Source organism: Girardinichthys multiradiatus, chromosome 9, assembly GCF_021462225.1.
Source record: "Girardinichthys multiradiatus isolate DD_20200921_A chromosome 9, DD_fGirMul_XY1, whole genome shotgun sequence".
Classification (NCBI taxonomy): Eukaryota; Metazoa; Chordata; class Actinopteri; order Cyprinodontiformes; family Goodeidae; genus Girardinichthys; species Girardinichthys multiradiatus.
Window position 1 is genome coordinate 28,210,155 of NC_061802.1, and position 22,704 is coordinate 28,232,858.

A 22,704-nucleotide genomic window follows, 5' to 3' on the forward strand; every position below is an offset into this window, starting at 1 on the left:
AATTACACACAGGAGGACCCTATTTACTAATTAGGTGACCTTTGAAGGCAACTGACTGTGCTGGATTTTATTTAGTGGATTTAGAGTAAACGGGTTGGAATATAATACAAGCATGCCACATATTCAGATTTGTAGTGTGAAAAAAATTTAAAACCATGTGTTCTTTTCCTTCCACTATACGAGCCTGTGTGCATTTATGTTTTTCTGTTACATATAATACGAATAAAAATTTTGGAAAATGTCAAGAGGTACAAAAGGAAGTATCAAAGTAAATTAAAAATAATAGAAATACATCAGTGGATTTGTAAATTAACCAGTAAAAACTATGAAGAGAAAATGTTTAGTTAAAATTATAAGTAATAGATCAGTTTAACGTTTTTTGATTGTTTTTTTGTTTCATTTTATCTATTTATTTGTTAATTTCCTGCCAGTTCACCCCCGACAGCACCGTCATCCTCTCATTCCCCGATCTGTCCACTAGAGGCGCTACTTGCTCATACATCGGGCCGTCCATGAGGCAGATAGATCCCAGCTGTGTAGATCTGCTCGGCACTCATCTAGCTCTAACACGGCTCTCATTTCTGTGCGGGGCTGTCCTGTTCTTAGCAGCGTTTTCTGGTCTGTCTATATATCCAGCTGCTCCAGGAACCGGACTCGACTTTTTTTTTTTGTGGCTTCACCTCCGCTGTCCAAATTCACTCCGATTATTATCGAGCGCTCCTCGATTTAAGGGATAAAGAATCCGTTTTAACTCCAGCCGGTGGACGTCACTATCCTGGTTGGATCCGCCGCTTCAGCGACATAAGAGATTTGATTGTTTCTTTAACGGACCGCTTTTAGGCTGCGTCAGTGCTTAACTTAAACGGTGGTATTATTATCACGTATTTATCAAGCGTGGTCGATGAGGGTTTAGCCGAGCTTTGAAAGGGTAACACAAGCCGAGAGGAGATTTATCCAGACGCCTCCCCCTCTTTCTCTGTATGTAAAGATATTAATTTACAGCCGCGGAAAGCTCGCAGCAGCGATGAACCATAACTGACAGCTTTTGACGAATTAGCCAGAGAGACGAAGCAGAAACCGTTGGTGGTTTCCTGTCTACAGACGCAGTAAAATACCAGGTTCGGGGAGCAGGTACAGCTACAGCTGACAACACAAACGACTCATTTTTTGTCCTCCTTAAAGGCTGCAAAGTGCAACACTCTCCGTTTTGGCTTGAAGCGTGTTTTGGTAAAAGGTGGGTCCGCTAGCTGCTGTTGGCTAGTCATCCTGCTAACCCTGGACAGCTCCTGAGGAAGGCTGAGCTAGCTTTGGACAAAGGAGCAACGCATCGTGGAAATTTATAAACACTGGGCACACAAGTCGTTGTTCTGGAGCGACAAACAAGGACCTGACATGATGTTTCCACAATCAAGACACTCAGTAAGTTGTTTTGAATTTAAAACGTCCTCAGCAGCTCGGTTGTTACGGCAAATGATGCGTGAAACTTCCTGTACTTAATTAGATTGTGTAGATGTGTGCACTAGCGAGTTCTAGTAAGTTCTGCAAAATTGGTGGTCGGCGAATATGGAGGTTCGACATAAACGGGATTGTGCCAGTTATTGTTGGGATTTCGACTAAATGTTGGCATTGTATGAATTTACAATCAAATGTTTATTTTTCCCACCGTTTAAAACATTCCGCAAGCATTAAAATAGCAACCAGGTGCCAAACACTTAGCATGATTTACAGACTGTTATATTTAGATGTGTGTGACTGGAAAATGCGCACGTTTCTGTTCCCCCTGGATCTCTGGTTTCCTTGGTAACAGTAACTCAGTTTGAGGTGTGGGCTGTCAGCCCATTGGTCAAACTCTCATGTTTAGGGACTGGCAGAACTGTGTCTTTCTGGTTCACTTAGTCCATCTTTAAAGCTGTCATTTTATAAATCAGATTAAAAGAATCACGCAAGGTTTGGAAAAATGTCGAGAATTTTCTGGAAAAGGAAAGCAAATACAAATTAGGGCTGGACTGGTTACCAGTATCTATGTATACTAAGGGTTTTAGAGAGTTGCACATTCTAAATCGCTAACATTGGCTGTAACGTTGTTTGCATGATTTTAAAGTGGCCCTGCGCTTTGCTGCTCACTGATGGTCAGCTGGCTGGAAGACAGCTCGGACACATTTCCATCACCAAAGAGAAATTAGGCTGTTTGGAAACCCGTCATGAAATGGAAACCAAAAGCATTCTTATTAAAGTATTATTGATTTAAAGCTACAGTTTGCAAGCTACAGGCGGCTACCGCACCAAATAACCTAAGTAATTAAGCAGCTAATATTAATTTTTATTACTCTAAGAAGAGCCGAATGATAAAAAGATAGAACGTTTGGTGCAATAATTCATTAAAATCTTGTATAATTGCTTCATTGTTTGTATCAAAGTCAAAGTACCAATAAATAAGTTGTCTCAATAACAATATAGAGAATAATAATGTTGCATAGCAAAACCCTCTCTGCCACTCCCCAACCTGCACACTGCTGATCTGCTGGCTGAAAGGCTTCTGAAGGATAAGACACACATGATTATAATGATGGTGTCCATGAAGCCTGAATATCTTGACATGCCATGAATGGTTAACAGCCTCTGTGTGCGACAGCCTGAATGTGGGCTGCATAGCGGTGATGTTCCTGCTGGGAAATCTCAGAGCTGGTAGCAGGATTTAAGGATTTGGAAACCTCATGTTTCAGTTAGGTTCATCCGATTTTATGAATTACTTGTACAGGCGGGGACAAAAAGTAAGTGCACCCTCTTTCATTTGAAGGCCCTGGACATCAGGGAGTAATGAAAACACAACATAGATGAATGAACCTGTGAAACTACACTGTCAGTGTTGGCAATGCACAGAGCTTGTCAAAGGTCCCAGAAACTTCTTTTTGCGTTGATGTAGGCCAAACTTCTTTACGTTCTCTTTTTCGCAATGCTTCTTTTTAGCTTTGCATTGGTTTCTTTGCAGTCTGAAAATGCTGTAGAAATTGCTTAGGGGGAACAGCATGCAATGAAGCAAATCTCCACAGCATTTGTTCCAGACTTCTTGCAGACCTTTTCCATCCACCCCACAGGCAAACTTTTCTGCCAACGCAATTCTTTATGGCCGTAGCCACTGTTATGCATGCTCATTGGAGTTTGTGCTTTACTGTTTTCTGCTGACCTGTACGTCGCTGTACGCTCACTCATTGCAATTTTGCATGTGTTAATTAAGATCAACTGTCGATGTTGGCACAAAGATGAACTTCATCAAATGCTCTTAAAGCGTTGTAAAGAAAAGACAGCTATTTTTCAAGTTGTTCTTTATGCAGGATGTACCCCCCACCCCTCGGATTTCCAGCTGTGAGAGCTCATTGCCGGCTAAAAAATACCCCGCTGTGTGGTGCATTGTGAAGAGCGGGTGTAGACTTGGGCTGGACCAATTTTTCCACACATTTTCCTGAAAGTATCTGGTGTTGAAAACCACTTTGTACCACAGAATTTCAGTAAGGGTTGATATCTGGACTTTTACTTGGCCATTACTGCATTTTGTTTTTTTCCCTTTTCAGTCAATCTGTTGTGGATTTGCTACTCTTGTCCTGTTAGCAAAAAGTCCTGGCATTTTACTCTTGAACACTCTGATATATATTTTATAGCTGACTCAGTGACTGCATTGTGCCAAGGCCTGATGCAAACTGACAAACCAAAAAACAGACTTTTTCTTTTCACCGGTGAGAGGCTTTCTGCTGTCAAATTTCAAAACAATGGATGGGTTCTTTCATTCCTTGATGCTCACACCTGATCCAGAGCAACTGAGATGCTAAAGGCCACAGAGAGTAATAAGTTCATCCTGACGAGTGTAAGGAAAATGTGAATTAATCACAACCAATATTAATGTCGCATGCAGTTGTTTCTAATATCAGGCTCCTCTTACCCTGTTGGAAAGGCTGTTAATTTGCCCTTAAATGGTGCCACACGTGCAGCTTTTGGGTGGAGGCAGGGTGATGGTGTGGGGGCATCATCTCCCTCACTGGAATAACAGGGTCTAGTCATCGTTGGAAACGGTCTCAATGCAGAGGGATATGGAGATGGGATTCTGCAACCAGTGGCAATCACATTTGGTCCCCAGTCTGGGGCCAAACTCTATCCTCCACTATGACGAGGCTCGCCCCACGGAGCGGGGTTTTTTCCGAGGCTACCTCATGAATTTGGCATTAGGGAGGAGGGGGTGGCCTGCATGCAGTCCTAACCTAAACACCAGCGAATGCTGATGGGCTTGTTCATGCCAGGGTGACCAACACAACCTGGTCCAGTACTGCAATCTATTATAGACTGTTCCTTTGTCAAAGCAAAGTCATTAGGATTTTATTTTAATTGTTCACCATAAAGGCTATTTTAATTTACAAAAGCTACTGTTCTGACCTAAAATACTATTTAAAAGTCATATTTCAGTCAGCTGAACATGAACATGTAACATCAGGGAGAATATTGTCAATATCTGACTCGATTGACTTCTTTTTACTGTCAACATCAAATTGTTTTAATGGTGAAGACCAATCAAGTGCTGTGTAAAATTAGTCAAAGTACTCCTCTGTTTGGTTGTACGTGTTACGCAGGTGAATCACGTCCTAAAGCAGAAGAGAAGTGCGTAAGAGTGTGATCAGTAATGTATCATATTTTTGTTTTAGTGGGACTTATTTTTTTGCCAACCATCCCACCTTCTTTTGGTTAAAAACTGTTGTCGAGTCTGTCCCTGATGGGCCAAGACCTCTCAGTCACCTTTTCCAAGATGAAGCAGCTGGCTTCCTCCAACCCTGCTTGAATTTCATTTTTTATAATCCAATTGAGTGCTGTTGTGCTGCTTGATTTGAGCATTAAGACCCCAGGCCACAGGATTAAATGTAAGGTTTGGGAATTCAGCGGGCCTTTTCTCCAGAGCTACAGCTGCTTCAGTTTTACTCAAATGTATGGTGTGCCAACTTTCACTGTGGATTTACACTTGAATACGCAGTATGAATGGCAGAGATGTGTCTTTCTCCATCACATATTGCCTTTCTCTGGCTCCGGCTGCTGTCCCCGTGGTTTGAGGATGGGGAGAAATGACGTAGATATATGGTAAAAAGATGAGGAGCAGGAGGATGAAACGGAGAGAGCAGTATGTCATGACCACACACAATGGACTGATCTGAACCCTAATTCTCCAGTAGATCTGGTCATTAACTAATTGTAAGTTAATGTTGATTGAAAATATTTAGTGTACAGTACAATTAAATAATAGACGTACACATTATTGACATGATCTCTCCATAGGCCTGATACATGTGCTACAAGTTGAAGTGACAGGTTGATATGTTCACATTTTGTTGAAGTTGTTAAAGGTGGATGTCAAGGGCCTGTTGGATCTGCTTTTAGCTTTGTCATATAAATCTGGTAAAAATAAAAACCAAGATTCCCACATCTGATTTCCCACAGATGGAGTCATAGCTTTGTATGCGGGGAGTTTTCCAGTAGGTCGGCACAGTAACAGCTAATTTTCAACAAAAAAATAAAATTGAACTTATTATGACTACCCTACAAAAACACCACAGTTAGGAAAAGAAGCACCAATGAAACTGACTGAATTTATGTTCATAGTTTAATACCTAAACATTCTGAGTTCCAGTCACAACAATTCACCTTTCATCATTTTTACAAACCGAGATTAGACTGTTTTACATTAATCAGCTCTGGCCAGTGATCGGCAAAGATAAATACTGCAAAATGAGTAAATCTTTTGTCTGTTCAAAAATTTATGAAAACTCTTGGAATTGTCCCTTTTATTTTATGTTTGATCCAAATTTCGTGTTTGCTTCATGTAGTTGTTGAATTAAAAGTAACTTTGTAACAGATTAGTCTGTATGTATTAAAGGTGAGAATCAGCAGGAAAATCTCCTGCATGAGCCAGTAAACATTTTATCGCTCCAAGTTTTACCACATTTTGCTTCCGTGTTATTTTATGTGCTGAAATAGTTTGCAAACAAAAGCAAAATAAGTCTAAAATGTAAACTAAAACTGCATTAAGACGTATTTCATGTTCGCTATAAGGTTAATGTTGTATTTTAAATAAACTGGATTTTATTCAGGCGTTGAGGAGTAAGAAGCAGCTAAATAAAAACATGGCCGCCCTGCGGAGTACTACACTCGGTCACAGAGGAAACGTTTTTTTTTTTTTTTTTCCATTCAGACATAGCTGATGTTTGTCTGTCACTTAACAGCAGCTGTTCACTCTCGAGCAGAACTTTGTTTAATGTGGTCACAATGAGCTGTGCTCAGTTCGAGTTCCGCATGCAAAAAAAAACGGCTTAATTAGGTTCAAAGTACCTAGAAAACATGAAAGAACTCCTTCATGCTCTTTTTAATGCATACAAGTACAACACTTAGAGGAGCACATTTTAGGTGGACTCTGTGGTCTCCCACCCTGAACAATAGTTCTCGTATTGGGTGGGAAATAATCGCCTACAGTTGTCCTTGTACCTTTGTGTGTCCACTTTTGAGACTGTTCATGTCAGATGGAAGCGTTTCCTCTAGATTTAGACCTATTTGTGAAGCATTGATACCGACATGAATACGTCAAGGATTCATGATGTTCATAATTGCCAGGTCTACTTTCCTCTCATACTGTCTACATATTTGACAGAACCTTCCTCTAATCAACAGGGAAACTGAAGCACGGTGCCCCTGTAGCACAAAATTAACACAATACATTAAAACAGAAATGTATAACACAATGTAATTTGACACATACAGAGAGGGACAGAACACCTGACCGTTGACTTATGACAATGATATGCACTTTTGTTAGCTAAAGATATTTGGAAAATGTTAGTCACATGTAGTGAGGTAGATTTACTTGTGCTTTACTCTGGGACTTTCTCTGACATCTTGTCAGTCCGTAAGGACAGACTGACCCAAAGTTTTTATAATTTTGAAGCCATAAATGTTTAAAAATGTGCGATAACTTGAGAAGGGTACTGGACCCATCCTTTGTGCACCTGTGCATTGGTGCGAGACTCTGGTGAAAGCAGAATCGTAAATGCGTGGACGTGCAGAGACAGAAATTACATGCTGTTGGGTAAACAGGATGTATAATATATGGCTATTTAGCTGGTTTTATGAATGAACAAGGTATAAATTTGTGCAAAAGGCAATGTTGAATGACTTAACCCTCAAAAGGAGAAGGGCCTCCTAATTTAATAGTAGAGGAAACGCTGGAAACCAGTTAGTTCTATAAGGTATTGGTGTTAAAGTTTTTAAATGACTTGTCTTGACACACAGCTCGGCTGGGGTTATTTGCATTATAGGTAGGGATGCTGATCTGTTGTGCTTGGATTGTTGTGAAATATTTATGAAGATGCAAGAAGAGAAGAGAATAAAGCAGGAGCAAGTTACATTCTGCAGAGGATCTCTTGTTATGTTATATTCACACATCGTCACACTTTGTTTTGTGAACCTGTTAGGTGCAGGTAGAAAATATACCTGGATGAATTTTCTTACAAAGAAATCGTCAAAAAACATACAAGAAGTGGTTTCAGAAAGGCAAAGCATTGTTGCTTTGCAGTTTGTTTGTTTTTTTTTGCAGGGACTCGTGCTTCCATTTTCCCTTTATGTGCACACTTTCATTCCCTGCCATGGCCACTGGTCATTGGTTTCAGAGGAAAGAAAACGGCATCATTTGATTGTGGCACTGTGCCTGACCCAGTTGACAATGTTTGCCATATTGTTTGGGTGTTGATTAATCCTAATGCAGCTTCAACAAAGCTGTGAAAGTAGAACAACATAAAAGCTCGGTGCCAGAGCGGGAGAGCAGCACGAGTAATACGGAGGGGAAATCTCTCAAGTCCCCTGAGCTCATGCTCGACTGCAGAGATGGCCACAGGTTGTACACACACACAAAGCCACTCCCTCCTCCTCCTCCTTGTCTCCCTTTATCACGCATTTCCTCCCAGATCTTATGTAGTGGTGGGAGGGACAGGGGCAGAGGGTGCACAGGCATTATTAAGCCCACTTGAATTAACAGAACAGCCCCCAGCCTTTCCTCTAAAGCTTCCAGCTGGGGGGGAGCTTAATCTCCATGGTCCCCTGTCTCGTCCATTAAACAAACTTCCCCGCCCCTTTCCCGCATACACACACTTTTGTGTGTATCTGCGTGAATAATAAGCCACGCTGTGTGTCTGGGTATCAGGAGAGCTGGATATTTACGTGCACACCCATACACAAAATAATGAGAAATCGCAAGAGCACCCAAATATTAACTGTGGCTCTCCTTTCTGCATGTAATTACTGCTCTCGTACATGCTTAGAAATAAAATGATTTTTTTTTTTACACACACATTCTTTCCATCCTCAAGGGTCTTATCTGCTTTTTGTATCTGGGGGACCAAATTGAATGTGGGGCTTGACACACGCGGGCCAGCAGATGTCTGGGTTGTTGAGGTTGAGGCTGATTAGCATGACAAACGCAGCCCTGCAGACCCCCCCAACAACCCTCAACCCCACAACACAACCCGCATGCGGGGGGCCATGCTTCAAGAGCGGCCCAGTTGAGGCTACAGGTCACAGGTGATGTGGATTTTTGTGAAGGGCCACAGCGCGTGATTGTCAAGGCTTTAGGAGGGGTTGAAAGGAAGGGGTGGAGGCTGTCCTCTTTTTGTCAAACACATGGTGACTTGGACTCAGGTATTCACAGAAAATAGGTGATGCTTGCTTTCAAGTTGGTGTTGGGTGATCTTATGATCAAACCCTGCATTTGATCTGGTTGTAAAAAGGGAAATGTTGGGATATATTGTATTTTGGAGTATTTGTTTAGCCCCCTCACTGCCATGAAATATATGGTGAGTTGTTTGTAGACGACAGCGATAGAAACACATAAAGGAACCGGGGTGGCCATGTATGCTTTCCTCTCCTAACTGTATTAAAAATGTATTAAATGTTCTAATTGCAAAAAACGATTATAATTGCATGTATGCTTAAGTAATACAATGATTATTAAAAGTATAATAATGTCTTGTACATTTATTTATTTTGATATTGATACATATGCAGAAGCTGGTGCTGACAGACCCCATGTGGATTGAAATGTTCTGTTGTGAATAAAATATTGGCTCATGTGAGTGGGAAGTCTTTTAGTTTTCATTTTGTTGGCATTTAAAGAACATCCCAACTTTTCTGGAAATCAGGTTTGTTTTTTAGTCATCTTAACATCAGCAGTTGTGAGGCACAGCTGTAAGTTGTGCATGTAGTCCTGCTCGCACAAGACCATGAAACGATTTCCCATCACTACTTAGCAGCATCTTTATCTTCGATGTCCTGAGGGGCACGGCCAACAAAGAAGATTTTAAGCTGTAGCTGAATAGGTCTGGGCTGTGCACACTGCGTTAGATCAAAGTATCTGATAAATAGTTTTCTCAGATAATAGAAGGGTTTTATTTATTTATTTTTTTAAGTGGAGCTTTCATTAAATGCTGTACAAACACAAAAAGTAATCAATTTATTCTGGTCCCAATGTTTTTGCTGTCCATTTCAGAGTTTATTAGACCTTACATTCATTTAATACGTGTTTCTGTTGGGTGGTAAAAAATCAACTGTGCCCACTCTTGCAGCATTGTGCAGCATTAGAAATTACTGCATGAACTTGATTTTTGTGGTATCACCTTGCTGCTCAAACCTCAAGGCTCTTAATACCCTTTGATGCTACACTCGGTCTAATGCCTGGTTCACACGGCAGGATTTTTAAATTGTCGGCTGATTTTCAAAACCTAAGAGACCCTACATGTGATAAAAAATTGTAAGTATAACCGGTTTTGTCCTAGAGTGTGTGGTCTGCAGCCACACGACGAGCACAACACATCAACAGATTTCACTCAAACATTCAGATTTCAGACGGGAAATCTCGCAAACCCTCTCGAGATCAAACGTGGGTTCAAAGTAATTCCCTTCTGTGTTTGTCACCTCGCTTCTGATTGACTATTCGTCACGTTCAACAGGTTGTGTGCTCATTTGTCCTCTTGGAACACCCCATAGGTAGTATATCGGGCCAAGACAATGCAACATGTTGAATATCTTCGATTTGAGGTCGGAGCTGTTCTGACGTCCTTCCAAGCAGACTAGATCACTCTTAACACACCGCGTGCAACAAGATCATCTCTTTAGAGAGAATTTAATAGGATTATTTTTCTTTTCATGTGACTATATTTGAATTTGTACATTTGCCATCTTGGGCCGATTTGCTGCAGAGTTCTACAGAATTTTCTTTTCCCCAGCGACAACATGAATACAAATAAAACAGATGTCCACTCTTAGCATCATGTTTTTATTTTTCCTTTTAAGTCTGCAGGAGACTAATGTAAATCCACAATTTTCATCTTGTCTTTCTCATGCATCTATGAAGAGTATCCAAATGTCCCTGTTAAAGGCTGAATTTAGTTGAAACCGTAATGATTAGCTTCCGACATCCTGGAATCTTTTGTTGTCATCATTTAACGTCCACATTTAATGTGTGTCTTTCCTTGCTCAGTTTAAACTTGCTTGTAAAAAAAAAAAGCAAACTGGTTGCGCTGATGTGTGTTTGCATGTGTGTTCACATGCAATCAGGAGCTGGCTGGATTGTGTGTTTTGTGTGGGAGGGAACACAGAGGAACTGAATCAGTATTCAGGAAAAGATTCCTTGAAGGGGAATGTGGGAGGTAAGAAGAAAAGAGGCTGCTGGGAGGATGGGGGTAACCCTTCTCCTGTGGAGAACGGTGTGATGGGCTCTAACAAAGCATCTCAACGGGAGGTGGCTTGATTGGCTGCGCCTGGCCAAAGCCAAGAAGACCTGCCAGACTGCGAGACCCGCACAAACTGAGAGATAGCAGCTCTGTTTGGTGCCTGTAAGTAGTGAGGTCACATGAAAAAATGCCACATTAACCCTACTAAAATGCCACCTATCATCAGGATTCAATGTTGTTTTATTATGCTATTTAAAAAATCCTCCAAGGTTAAATGCATCGATTAGACACCAGACTAGAACACTCAATTATGTTTGAACAGTTTAAACTTGCAGGCTGTCATAAAAATTTTGAAAGGTGAACAAAATGTACCACTATCTTGAGGTCAGTTAAAACTGAAGCTTTACTAATTGTAGAAGGAAGAACAGTAGTGCTGACACATGAGAAGATGAAACAACAGTTCCCTGCTGTCAAGCATATGCAGGCACAGCTTTTGTTGTTCTTTTGCTTGTTGCTAACTTTGGGAATAATCTTTTCCTGCCTGTCTTGGCTCTTTTGCTGACTGTTCTCAGTAATAACCTTGCTTTTTCCAAATAGGCATCAATCATCTGCACAAGCGTTGTGGGTGTAATCTTAAAGCCCTCCCTCTGTGAGCCTGCCTTTAATCTCAACTATGGTCCCCAAAACCACAGTACTGTCAGCCTCACCACTTTCCCCACTCTTGACAAATTGCCTATTTCCCTTGGCTTCAAAATCTCTGCCCTCTGTTCCTGTGGTGTGTATGCATGTTTTAGAGCGTTCCTCCCTCACCTTGTGTGTTTTTCCGATGTTTTTTTGTGCATAAGTGCATCTGTGTTTGCAGGACATACTGTTTTAAATACCATGGGTGTGTGTGTTTGTGCTGAGCGCTTGGCTGGCCTTGTGCACGGGTCAAGATGGTTGTGCCGGGAGGGGAGGGAAGGCACGTCATGCCAATCCCGTGTTTGCAAGGCCACTTCACTTGAAGTGATAAAAGTAGAATAATCCCTTTTAAAGCGTCTTAACGAGGTCAAATCTGCTGGACTGCAAGGGGGAGGGAGGTTTGTGTGAGTGTGTTTGTGTGGGTGTGCTGTTGGGATAACAGTGGAGAAATGGGGGTAAGCCTCTGCTTGGTTCATGAGAGATAATAATCAAAATCAAATTCCTGGCCGAAACAGGATTAGGCTCTCTCTCCGTGCTCTAAAGCCCCTGTCCGAAGCTGCTGAAGACGCAATCCTATTCCTCAGCCTCTCATACAAGCCCCTGAGCAGCTAACACGGCAAGGCTTTCCGTTGGTTCAGACAGAGTTGGTCCGGATGAGTTTGGATCCGGGCCAGTTAGCACTGTTCCCCTCTCACATCACTGGGCTCATATGCTTTGGTCCAAACACTAATCCAGGGTATTTAGATGGAATTGTTTGGTTGGAACTCTTCTTGGATGGAGGATGCGATCTTGTTTGGCAACGTTGTATTAGCAAAAGATTTAATCTTTCGAACGTCTGGCTTGGTGAACCTTGTAACGGGGGACTTTTTCTGAAAGGTTATCCAAAGATTTTAAGCAAATTTCACGTGTTCCATGCATACATATGCTATTATAATACTGATATAATAATATGCCTTGTGTCATGCTGTCAAATCTGCATTCAAAATTTGTATTGGTTAAAAAAAATTTACTTATAAATTATTGCGTTAACCTCATTGGCTAAGGATTGTTTTATTGATATTTTAAGGAGTGTTTCCATCATTTGTTTGCCTTCCTTCTCACTGTGAAAGAGACTTGCGTCCTCTTTTATCCCCTGTTGAAACACAAACATTTTTTACTGTTACTGTATGTGTCCACTTATGACAAATGTAATTTAACTTTGAGTAAATTTCTTGGCAGTCTTTTTAAAATGTATTTTGATCTCTAAAAATCATCTTTAGACCCTCCCATTGGCCAAAGTTCTCAATGCCAACTCTGAGAACCACTTTCACACATTTGTGGGATACTATTGAAAGCGGGGTGATGATGCAATGTCTGCAAGTATATTTTGGTATTGCCAGGTCTGTATAAGTATAAAAGGTAGATGTATGCATTTCAATTCATGCATCCATTCACTGAAACCAAATATCCAGGGATCTAATTCCAGTCCAGCCATGAAAAAGCCAAAGAACACCCATCAAGACTTTTATTTGGAATATTAAGTCTTCTTGACTGGCTGTTGCTGTTTATGTAGGATTTTGTTTTCTCCTTAAATGTAACCAAGCAGGACAATTCCAGGATCCCTATATCAAAAAGTTGACGTATGGTGCGTTCCATTTGTACTTAGAAGTCTGAATTTCTGATGATACAGCCATACCTGATTTCCGTATTCAAGATAGTTGGTACTTGCATCAATTGTAGTAAAACGTTCTTACTGGTTTAGTGACCTTGTGTTGCTTTGGGACATCCCTCTTTGCTCTATTTAATTATTTTCAGACTTGGAACATGAAAATTCCTATTTCTAAGTACAAATTAGTTATGTCATTAAGCTTCTGAAACGATGCCTGAACCTACAGTGTCTGCCTGTGACTTCATGGTGCCGCTACTGTTAATAATATAGTTTAAGCAGTATTGTGAAAGCCTCGGTTGTATCCGCAAGTGTAAAAATTCAGGTTTCCGGTGTGTGAATAAGTTGTGTATGTGCATCCTTAGAAAAAGAAAACTCTGAATCACTAATAAAAACAAATCTGTCTAAAAAAAAATGCTTTCTTACTTTCAATCCTTTCCATCGAAACAGTGACAGACAGAAGACGTGGAAAGCTTACATGGCATCCTGTAGACTCTTGCTACGGAACAAACAAACAACCTGGCAATGAAAAATAGAGCAACTGTTTGCCATTATGGATATTCTGCATTCATTTAAGGGTGGGAGTGAGATAACATCCAGTCATTAGTGAGCCATTACATTGCCAAGGCTCCATCCTTCCCTCCAGACACACAAACATTCACGCGTGTGCCACACACAAACACACACCGGCTGAGATGTAAACAGTCAGGCAGTGCTCCAGGAAATACAATCCCCACACTGCAGCTACCCCTCAGGCAGGATTTATACTGAGAAAGATGTTTTCCAGTGGATTCTGCTGTTGTTCCATGTGGCTATCTACACTTTTTATTTGTGTGTGCTCAGCTTATGTGTCTAAATGCTCTGCTGTATTCATTTATTGTTCATGGGTCTCATCATTGTAGTGTGATCTGTATGTGTGTATGTAAAGCTTAGCCCCCCTGTAATCTCCATCCCTTCCCGTCGTTTTTTTTCCGACTGATCTAAGAGCAGAAACAGCCTTAGTCTGATTCTTATTTAAAATAGACATAATGGTTCACAGAAGATTTCACATGGATTGAACCAGATGATGAGGCCAGGAAGACTGTGTCTGTGTGTCTGTGTGTGTGGGGGTGAGTGTGGCTTAGGGGTTGGTGGGTGGGGGAAGGGTGGGTGGGGCAGCAATTTCCTGAAACGATGAATCCCATTTATTCACCGAAGACTGTCTCAATTGCCTCAGCAGCCCACAAAGCTTTTTAATGCTTTAATTACGTCTCAAAGGAGCAGGGTAGAATCAAATTAGAGATCGTCCTACATTTAGGTGCCAGGCGTGTGGCTTTTCATGTGTGTGAGCCATGCAAATTGTACGTGTGTGTGTGTGTGTGGTGGAGGCGGCTCTCATATCGTTGAGTATGCTTCATAGAACTGAATATTTGTTCCTCTTGCATCCAGTAACCCATATATCCAACTTTAAGCACACGTTATTGGATGCTAAATATGTCCCTGACACACACCTCATCAATAACTTTACTGTTTTGTTTTTTTTGTCTTAAATTCCCCCATTTTAGGTTTCCTCTGTAGGACCAACGGAAGTTTTTGCACACATAATTAACTCTCTCCCTTTTTCTTTAAGATATTTTTTCGGCACTAGTGGCTTTTATTTATTTATTTTTTTTGACAGTAGGCAGACACGATAGTGGGGTAGAGAGAGGGGGAGACATTTGGAAAATATTGCTGGGTCTGGGACTTGAACCCAGGACGGCCGCTTCGAGGACTGTAGCCTCTGCATATGGTTGCGCGCTTAACCCCTACACCATCAGTGCCGTGCCCCCCTTTTTTTTGTTTTTTTATTAACACAGATGCATATTCACTAACACAGCATGCAGCCCTCTTTTTTTGTCACAGCAGATGGCATGTGTCACAATATTACAGCAGTATTTCATTAACATTATGGGCATCCATCTGTTAGTATAGTGTATTAGGCTGGGTATACTAACAATGTTAACTGGTTGTGTGGAGGAAAAGGCCCAATGCACTACTTACTATACAGTAAGGTTTGCTCTGATTGTGCTATTCAAGAATCAGGGAGTATTGATTAGTAATAATCAAAAAATATTACAGATGTGGTTATAACATCCGACTCACAAAATGAGATGAAAAACATCACTGGGTTCACGAGACAAGATTTATTTATTTGAATTTCACAAATGGTGTAAAGGTTTTGCAAATTGAAAGAAACTGTAATCGGTGTAAATGATTTTAGTCATTCATTGAACATGCCCCCCCCCCCGACGCACATGGTCTGTAGGGATGGGCACCTTTTACATTTGAACCGATAAGGTACCGATACCTGGTACCGGTACTCAACGGAACAAGCTTTTGGTACTTTTGTGTGTGTTTGTCGTTTATAAATGTTCAGTCGGTCATTTTCTATACCGCTTCATCCATAGGCACCAGCATCCCCATGACCCACTATCTCCAGCAGTCTATGGGCGGTAGGCAAGGTACACCCTGGACAGGTCGACAGTCCATCGCAGGGCAACGCACAAACAACCATGCACACACTCATTCATATACCTAAGGGCAATTTAGAGAGACCAATTAACCTAACAGGCATGTCTTTGGACTGTGGGAGGAAGCCAGAGTACCTGGTGAGAACCCACGCATGCACGGAGAGAACATGCAAACTCCATGCAGAATGCCCCCTGGCCGTGAGCCGAACCCAGGATGTTCTTGCTGCAAGGCAACAGTGCTACCAACATTTCACATATTTATTTCTCAGTATATAAATTTAAATGAATATATTAAAACAACATCCAGCTGTTTGTATTGTAACATCTCAGTTGTTTCAAACATTTCTTCTCCCATGTTGCTGGCTGCCGACGACGAATTGCTAACGGAGGCAGGTGTGCTAACAGAGCCGAATGCAGGAGTTGTAGCTGTAGATCTGATGCTGATGAAAATTGGGCACTCTTCGAATCTTGTGCTTACTTAGATTAGAAGAATTCCCGCTGCTGGCCTTGCACTTCGTATCACAAATATGGCAGCAAGCATAATCTGCTTTACATTTTGAGTGGAGACATACTTTCGAGCGCTTTCTATCAGCCATGCTTGCTTTGTTGACTGTACCAGTGGCTACTGACATCATTACGCTTGTGTGCGGTCAATGCTGTGTTCATGTCTGGCGGGGAAAATTAAGTTTGATCAATCTTATTATTTTGAACTAGAGATGATCAAAGACAGTTTAGTCTCATGAAAAAAAAACAATACAATGCCAAGTTAGGTCACTGCCAATAGGAACCTCGAAACAGATGCCCACTATAGCGTTATTAGCAGCTAACAATTTCGCAGGGCTTAAAAGTAGTTTGTATCTTGTCAGCTCCTCTGTCACGGTTATTTTTCTGATAAAAGTTGTGGCGGCATCTTCAGCCCGTTTGTTAGCAAGTGACGGCTCACCAGGGAAGCTAAAGAACTACTTCCTTACTTCACAGCTAGAGTCCCAAACATAGATTCAACATGGTATGAAGTCAGAGCACACACCTTCATACCTGCATCCCATAATAATAGCTTACATTTACTTTACCATACTAAGTAATATGCTGCCAGCAATTTGACAGTGCTTCTTGGGGCAGGCTTCACTCTAAGCAGAAAGATGTGCTGTTTCAATGGTGCGTGCCTTTATGCAGCAAATGGACAAATTTGGGTAGCCTCAGATGTTTGGCTTTAATACGTTTAACTCTTTTGATACAGTTTTGATCTGTGTTAGTATTTGTTTTTAAGGTGGAAGGTTAAATGTAGCATTTATCTAGTCACCCCAGGCAACCAGATGTTGTCCATTGCCAACCATTTTCTTTGATCTGGTTGCACTTACTGGAAACCACTATTCCGACATGGGGAAAAAAAATATCCTTTACACTTTTTGCCCTTGGGGGAAAGAGATGTAGTAAATTGGAAGTACCTAACTGAAAGTGTAAAGGAAAGTGTTGACAGGGTAGATGAGGAGTGATAAACATCAGCTGCCTTTTTGAAGTGGAAAGGACGGTTCTTGATAAGCTTAACCCAAAGTAACCTTTTATGATATCAGAAGTTTGGTTTCAAAGGTGGATGGAGAAGCTCCATCCAGTCTATAGGCTTTTAATTCAGGGTTGGTAAGCCAAATTTGATGGCTGGTTTTCAACCTTGCTTTCAATAGTTGGGAGAAAAATGTTTGAGCTTTCAGTACGTTTTTGTCTTTGTTTTATTTATTTTTTTTGTCAACCAAAACTTGAGCAAGTGCTTTGTGATCTTTTTAGGAAGAATAATGTCGCCACACCTGGGAACTCAGGTTGTTGCTACAACAGTTTCTTAAATAGATTAGATGGACATTAACTGTCTTGCAAAGAATGTAGTAACTGGGCGTACACAAAGTGAAGCCCTACATGATATCCAGTCCACACAGATGAACCACAAATTAGGTTGTTGAAAATCTTAATTTGGCCAAGTAGCCACAGTTAGCCTTTTTGCAAATATAATGGCTATTGCTCATTTTATTTCTATCTTCTGTGCTTCTTTGCTTCTTTTTTATTTTTCCCTTGTAATCAGTCTTCATCCACCTACTTTCCCCAACATCCTGAGGCATTGTACTCATACATTGGCATTTAAAATGTTCACATACTGCCCTTCACAGGGAGGAAGTTGGATCTTCAGCATCAGTACTTCCCTCTGGCAGTGTGCTCAAACTGGACACGCACACACACCTGAAACAAGCACCATCTCCGCATAATGTCGATGATGCAGCTATCTGTTGCCAAGTGCCTTTTGTTGATACAGGCCCTGTGTGGCAGAGACCCATATAGCCGAGCTGTTTGTTGAATGTAGTCCATGCATTGTTGACCACAGAGATAATGGAGCAGGTTTTCCAGCTCCACAGGAGAAACCTTTGTTTCCAAGCAACAGTTTGCTTTGCGTGGAATTTAGTTTTTCCATGTGTGGGGTTAGCCTGGTAATATTATCTGTAGCATTTAACAGACTAATGGATTGGGTCACGGTTGTCAGTTATTTATTTATTTTTTGTGTGACTTCTTTATTGAATTAAAACCTTAAGTATATTTGAATTTTCCAATTTAAATTGTTGGTTAATTTCCACTACAAGAGATATTTCCTGTCTGTTCTAATATCTTCGATACTTAACACATTATATTTATAAGGTACCCCTGGAAATCAAGTAGATGTTTTCCCAGGACCTAAAGTAGTTTTGATGGAGATTAAGTTCAAAGTTACCACTTTATAAAGAAACATGAGGCTGAGCAACATGTCATTGGGCAAAAGACACAAAGCAACAGGTCATTCGTAACAGCAATAGAGAGCTCCCTATAATTAGAAAATTACTTGTAATTAGTCATAATGGAGACAGTTTTTTTTTATCACCTTAGCCTTCAATGCGGTTTACTGACAAAAAATGAGATTCTGTGTTTTTATGTTTTTGGTATTTTGCAGTGCTCTCTGCAGCCACTGTGGCCTGGAAATTGTAGTGTGTAGTGAATTGCAATAAGGGTTAAAAGCTGCATCAGACTGGTGATGTGACTATGTAGGGTTTAGACTGTGTGTGTGTGTGTGTGTGTGTTAATCGTATGTATTAAAGATTTTAAGTGTTTAGAGTGACAAATTACAAGTTAGATCGTATACTGTTTGAAATATCCTGAAATAATGAAGTGATAATTGAATGGTCTATTCATTAAATGAAATAACTTATTATACCTAAATTACCACATCAGTCATTCTCTTATGCTTGTCCTGCATCTGCTGTCACCTGAAAGTGAATGTTGGACTTTTATCAGGAAATTTCAAAATAACTTAAATTATAGGTTTGATTCATTCATAAAGTATCAATCAATAAGCTGCTGCAGGTCCTTAAATGTGTTATGTGGTGGTTTGACGTTTTACCATTGGAAAGGCATCATGGGCATCAAAACCATGAACAAGATGAGACTTTATGAATAAAATTGTCAAAATAGGTGTCTTTTAAAATCAATCTGTCATTGCTCATGGCCGTGTGTGGATTAGACTTGTGCATTATTACACAGTGGAAATTGTTGTCTGCATTTGGGTCTCACATTTTCTGTTCTTCTCTACTCTTTCTTCTTCATAGGCCTCATCGCAGCAGCTGAAATTTACAACCTCTGACTCCTGTGACAGGATCAAGGATGAGTTCCAATTTCTTCAAGCACAATATCACAGGTGCACACAATCACATGCACACGTCAACTCACAAAAGCACATATGTCTGCCTTACAAGTGTAGTTTTGTTTTTATATGAAATTGTAAAAGATTTTAATGTTGCTCTCTGGCTGTAATGACTTCACCTTGGCCAGATGTGAGTTTTAATTGTTAGCTTTATTTGTTAGCTTGATTAAATAACGTCCGAGGAGGAAAGATACAGAACTAAGCAACAGGAATATATACATATTCATTTTCTCATGGTTTATCTCCATCTTAAAATGTCTTCAGGTCAGATTCATTTCATTAAATTGTTAGAAAATTCCCACCTTTTCTCATACAGTTACTTGGCAAGTTTATGGCTACTGCTGTTGACATATGTAGATCTTTTTGTAATGAAGGAAGAACCTCAAGTTGATCTATGCACTAAGTAATAAAAGTACTATTCCTATAGTCAAACATGGTGATGGCAGCATCGTGCTTGGGGGGGTTATTTTCTGTAATAAATGCTTAACCAACCTTTTGCTTGAATTTATTTACAATTACATAAAAATACAAATTGTGTTTTTACTCTCAGACTCTAAATTAAACTTTTAGCATAACTCTGGCCACTAGATGGCTGTAAAGTGCTGCCAACATATTCCTTGGTATGTGTTGAATATGCATCAACAGGGAATGTCACTTTTGAAAATGGGCTTGTCTCTCAATAAGATTTATCATGTATAAGTGAAGGGGATAATAAATAAATAAATGGTGGAATATATACTCTTCTTTGCTTGTGTGGTGGTTTAAGGCAAATTCATGACAACTGTCCTCTCTACAAGGGGTAAAAGCTGAGTCAAAACTGATGACTTTGACTGATAAACGTATCTGTAGTTAAACATACTAATAACTCACAAAACCACCATGTAGTTTAATGAGAGTATAGTTGCAACTTAACCGTAGCACCGATTGCTTAGGAAACATTGTTCTCTGACTCGCACCTAAATCAGGCCTGTTTCCCATGGCTACTGATCTTTCTGTACTGCTTAAATACTGCTACCTTTCCAGAGGTATGAGATGCCTCCAAAGTCCTGACCTTCATTCATCTGTTTGATAGCTGTTCTTAAGAAGAGTGTGCCACAGGGTCCACATCTCAGTAAGAAATCAACTCTCTGTAAGAAAAGGAGGCTTTGAAGCCCATTTTCCTTCCGGAGCAGGTTGGATTGTTCCTGCGTACCTGTACTCCCAGAACATTTCAGAGGTTTGGCTCTGCTGGGTACAGACACTCAAAGGCACATGAAAGCCCAGTATATTGTGTGTAAAATCCCTGCTGTGGTCTGATCGCTCTTGTATGCAGAGGATTCTGAAGCTGCAATAACGCCTGTCGTATCTTCTTTCTTGCCTTTGCTTTTGTTATTCCCATAACAGCGAGCAGCACCGTTTAACCCCCTTCAGAGAGTGAGGATGCAGTTAAAAGAATACCTCTTTTGTCTGAGCATACAAAACATGCATACAGTGCCTATTGACGCAGGAGCAGGGATGGGGTGGGGGGTCTTGGGAGCCAGAAACTAAGCTTTGTAGCGCTCTTCTGCTGCGCTTTGCTTGTCTGTTGCTGAAGACTAAAAGGCAAATGTACCGCAGGCGTTCCCCTGGGTATAATACGAAGCATTGTAGCTGTCGTTGTATTTCTCTCCCTACTCCCCTCGACTCCTCCCATTCCCCCCTCTGCCTCTCCCCTCGCCAATTTCATGTGCATAAATAGATCAGGGAATACATAAATCAAAATAAAGATGACAGCAGGAGCGACTTAGAGACGGAAGAAACGGCAATAAAACTCCATCAAAGTGTCGTTTGAGAACGCCAGTGCAGACCCTGGGGCTGCTGAGCAGCAATCATAGGAGGCACGGAGCCAATCCATGGTAGGCTGGCAGCGAGGACGCCAGTTGTCATGACAACTTGTTATATGGCCTGTACATATAAACGGGGATAGCAGAAAGATTTTTATGTAGGTGTCAAAGGGAGCATTTTGGGAAAGTGGACACTACTCATTCACACACTTGAAAAGGCAATAATTATCACTCACACTAAATAAAAGAGTGGATCCAATCCCTGTTTCAGTGTTATTTGGTAGAAGATTGTCTGAGCAATGGTCACCTAATCTTTGGGGTGAAGCAGCATTTATTCACATTCACCAGTAAAGACCTCAGCTACACTTTCTTCTCTTACTTTATTTCAAACGTAAAAAAACCTTAAAGCTGTGAACGTTTTAAAACTTCTGCTTTTATAAAGACACTCACCAAAGCAGATTTGAAACCCTCCGCAGCCAGTAGACAACAGTGCTCTAGGTTCTGATGTTTTGGGTCCAATCATATTTACATGTACATACCATTGCAAACCCTAACATGGAATATTTACCAAAAGCAAATCACAATCATATTTATAAAATACTTTTGCCCAGACAGGAAGTGGCCACCTCCCCAAACCAGGTAACTCAAAAAATGAGAAACACAATATAATAGAATACATTGTAAAAACCACACAGTGCTATTATGTATCATTGTTAGGTTAGGTTAGGTTTAAGAAATAAATATGTATTTTAATAATTTAAGTGTTCAACTTTAACTACAAGAGAAAACTGAGGCCTCATTGAAAACCAAACAGATAAAAGACTTAATTCTGACCTTATTCTGACCTAATAATAGTTTAAGAAACAAGGAAAACCATAGCATGAGTACACTTTACAAAGAACTGCGAACCCAAATATTTAATCAAATAAAAGCAGCACATCACATTACAATGGATGCAATGCAGTGTTAGCAGTATTGTTCTGACTTTAATTGATCATCTTTCTTGACTTCTTGAGCCTGACTTGGAGCTCATAACTTCGTTAATGGATTGTGCTGATATATTAAAACGCATATTTATAGGGGGGCGTGTTTTCTTTTTTGATAAAGAAAATATTTCTTAAATATTGATTCAAGCACAGGCAGGATGTCTAACTGGAAATGGCAGTCAGGTTTTAAACAAGACAAACAGGTTTTTGTGTTTATCTTCTGTCTATAATAACAAATTCAAATTCAGAGAAAGAATGAGCAGTTGACTGAATCTGGACTAACAGAGGCTGGTGTGATTTTATAGAAGGGGCACAATGCAGTGTGTATGAGTCAGCTCACATCATTGGTTGAGTGCAACACGATGTTCAGTCTGCCAGTTAAGAGTGTTTATGATGCAGACTCCGCCAGCGCTCTCTGTAATCGAGCTGTCATTCGTTTAGACAGCTGAGAAGAACATCCCAGCATAAATATACACACCATCGAGCAGTCTGCAAACTTATCTTGAATCTAAACCTTTCCACCATGTCTGTGCATATTTGGTAAAGCCTTACCGATAATTTTGAATAGATGACTCCCTCTAAGACTGGCAGGTTTTAACTGGCGACTTCAGTCAAACACCACATAGAGACTGTTTTTATTTGAAAAT

At 40.5% G+C, this 22,704-nt stretch overlaps 1 protein-coding gene across 6 annotated transcripts in view; it reads left to right on the forward strand.

Annotated features, from left to right (window-relative positions):
• Positions 1-481: 481 nt before the first annotated feature.
• Positions 482-22,704, forward strand: part of tle5 (TLE family member 5, transcriptional modulator) — a 45,293-nt gene continuing 23,070 nt past the window's right edge. For 2 of the 6 annotated variants that reach the window (XM_047374276.1, XM_047374277.1), the window contains exons 1-2: positions 489-1,419; positions 19,175-19,263. In XM_047374276.1, coding sequence (XP_047230232.1) covers positions 1,393-1,419; positions 19,175-19,263 — 116 coding nt within the window. In that variant the 5' untranslated portion in view covers positions 489-1,392. Of the gene's footprint in view, positions 1,420-19,174; positions 19,264-22,704 lie in introns of all 6 variants that reach the window. The other 4 variants (XM_047374273.1, XM_047374272.1, XM_047374275.1 and 1 more) reach the window with 4 other exon arrangements.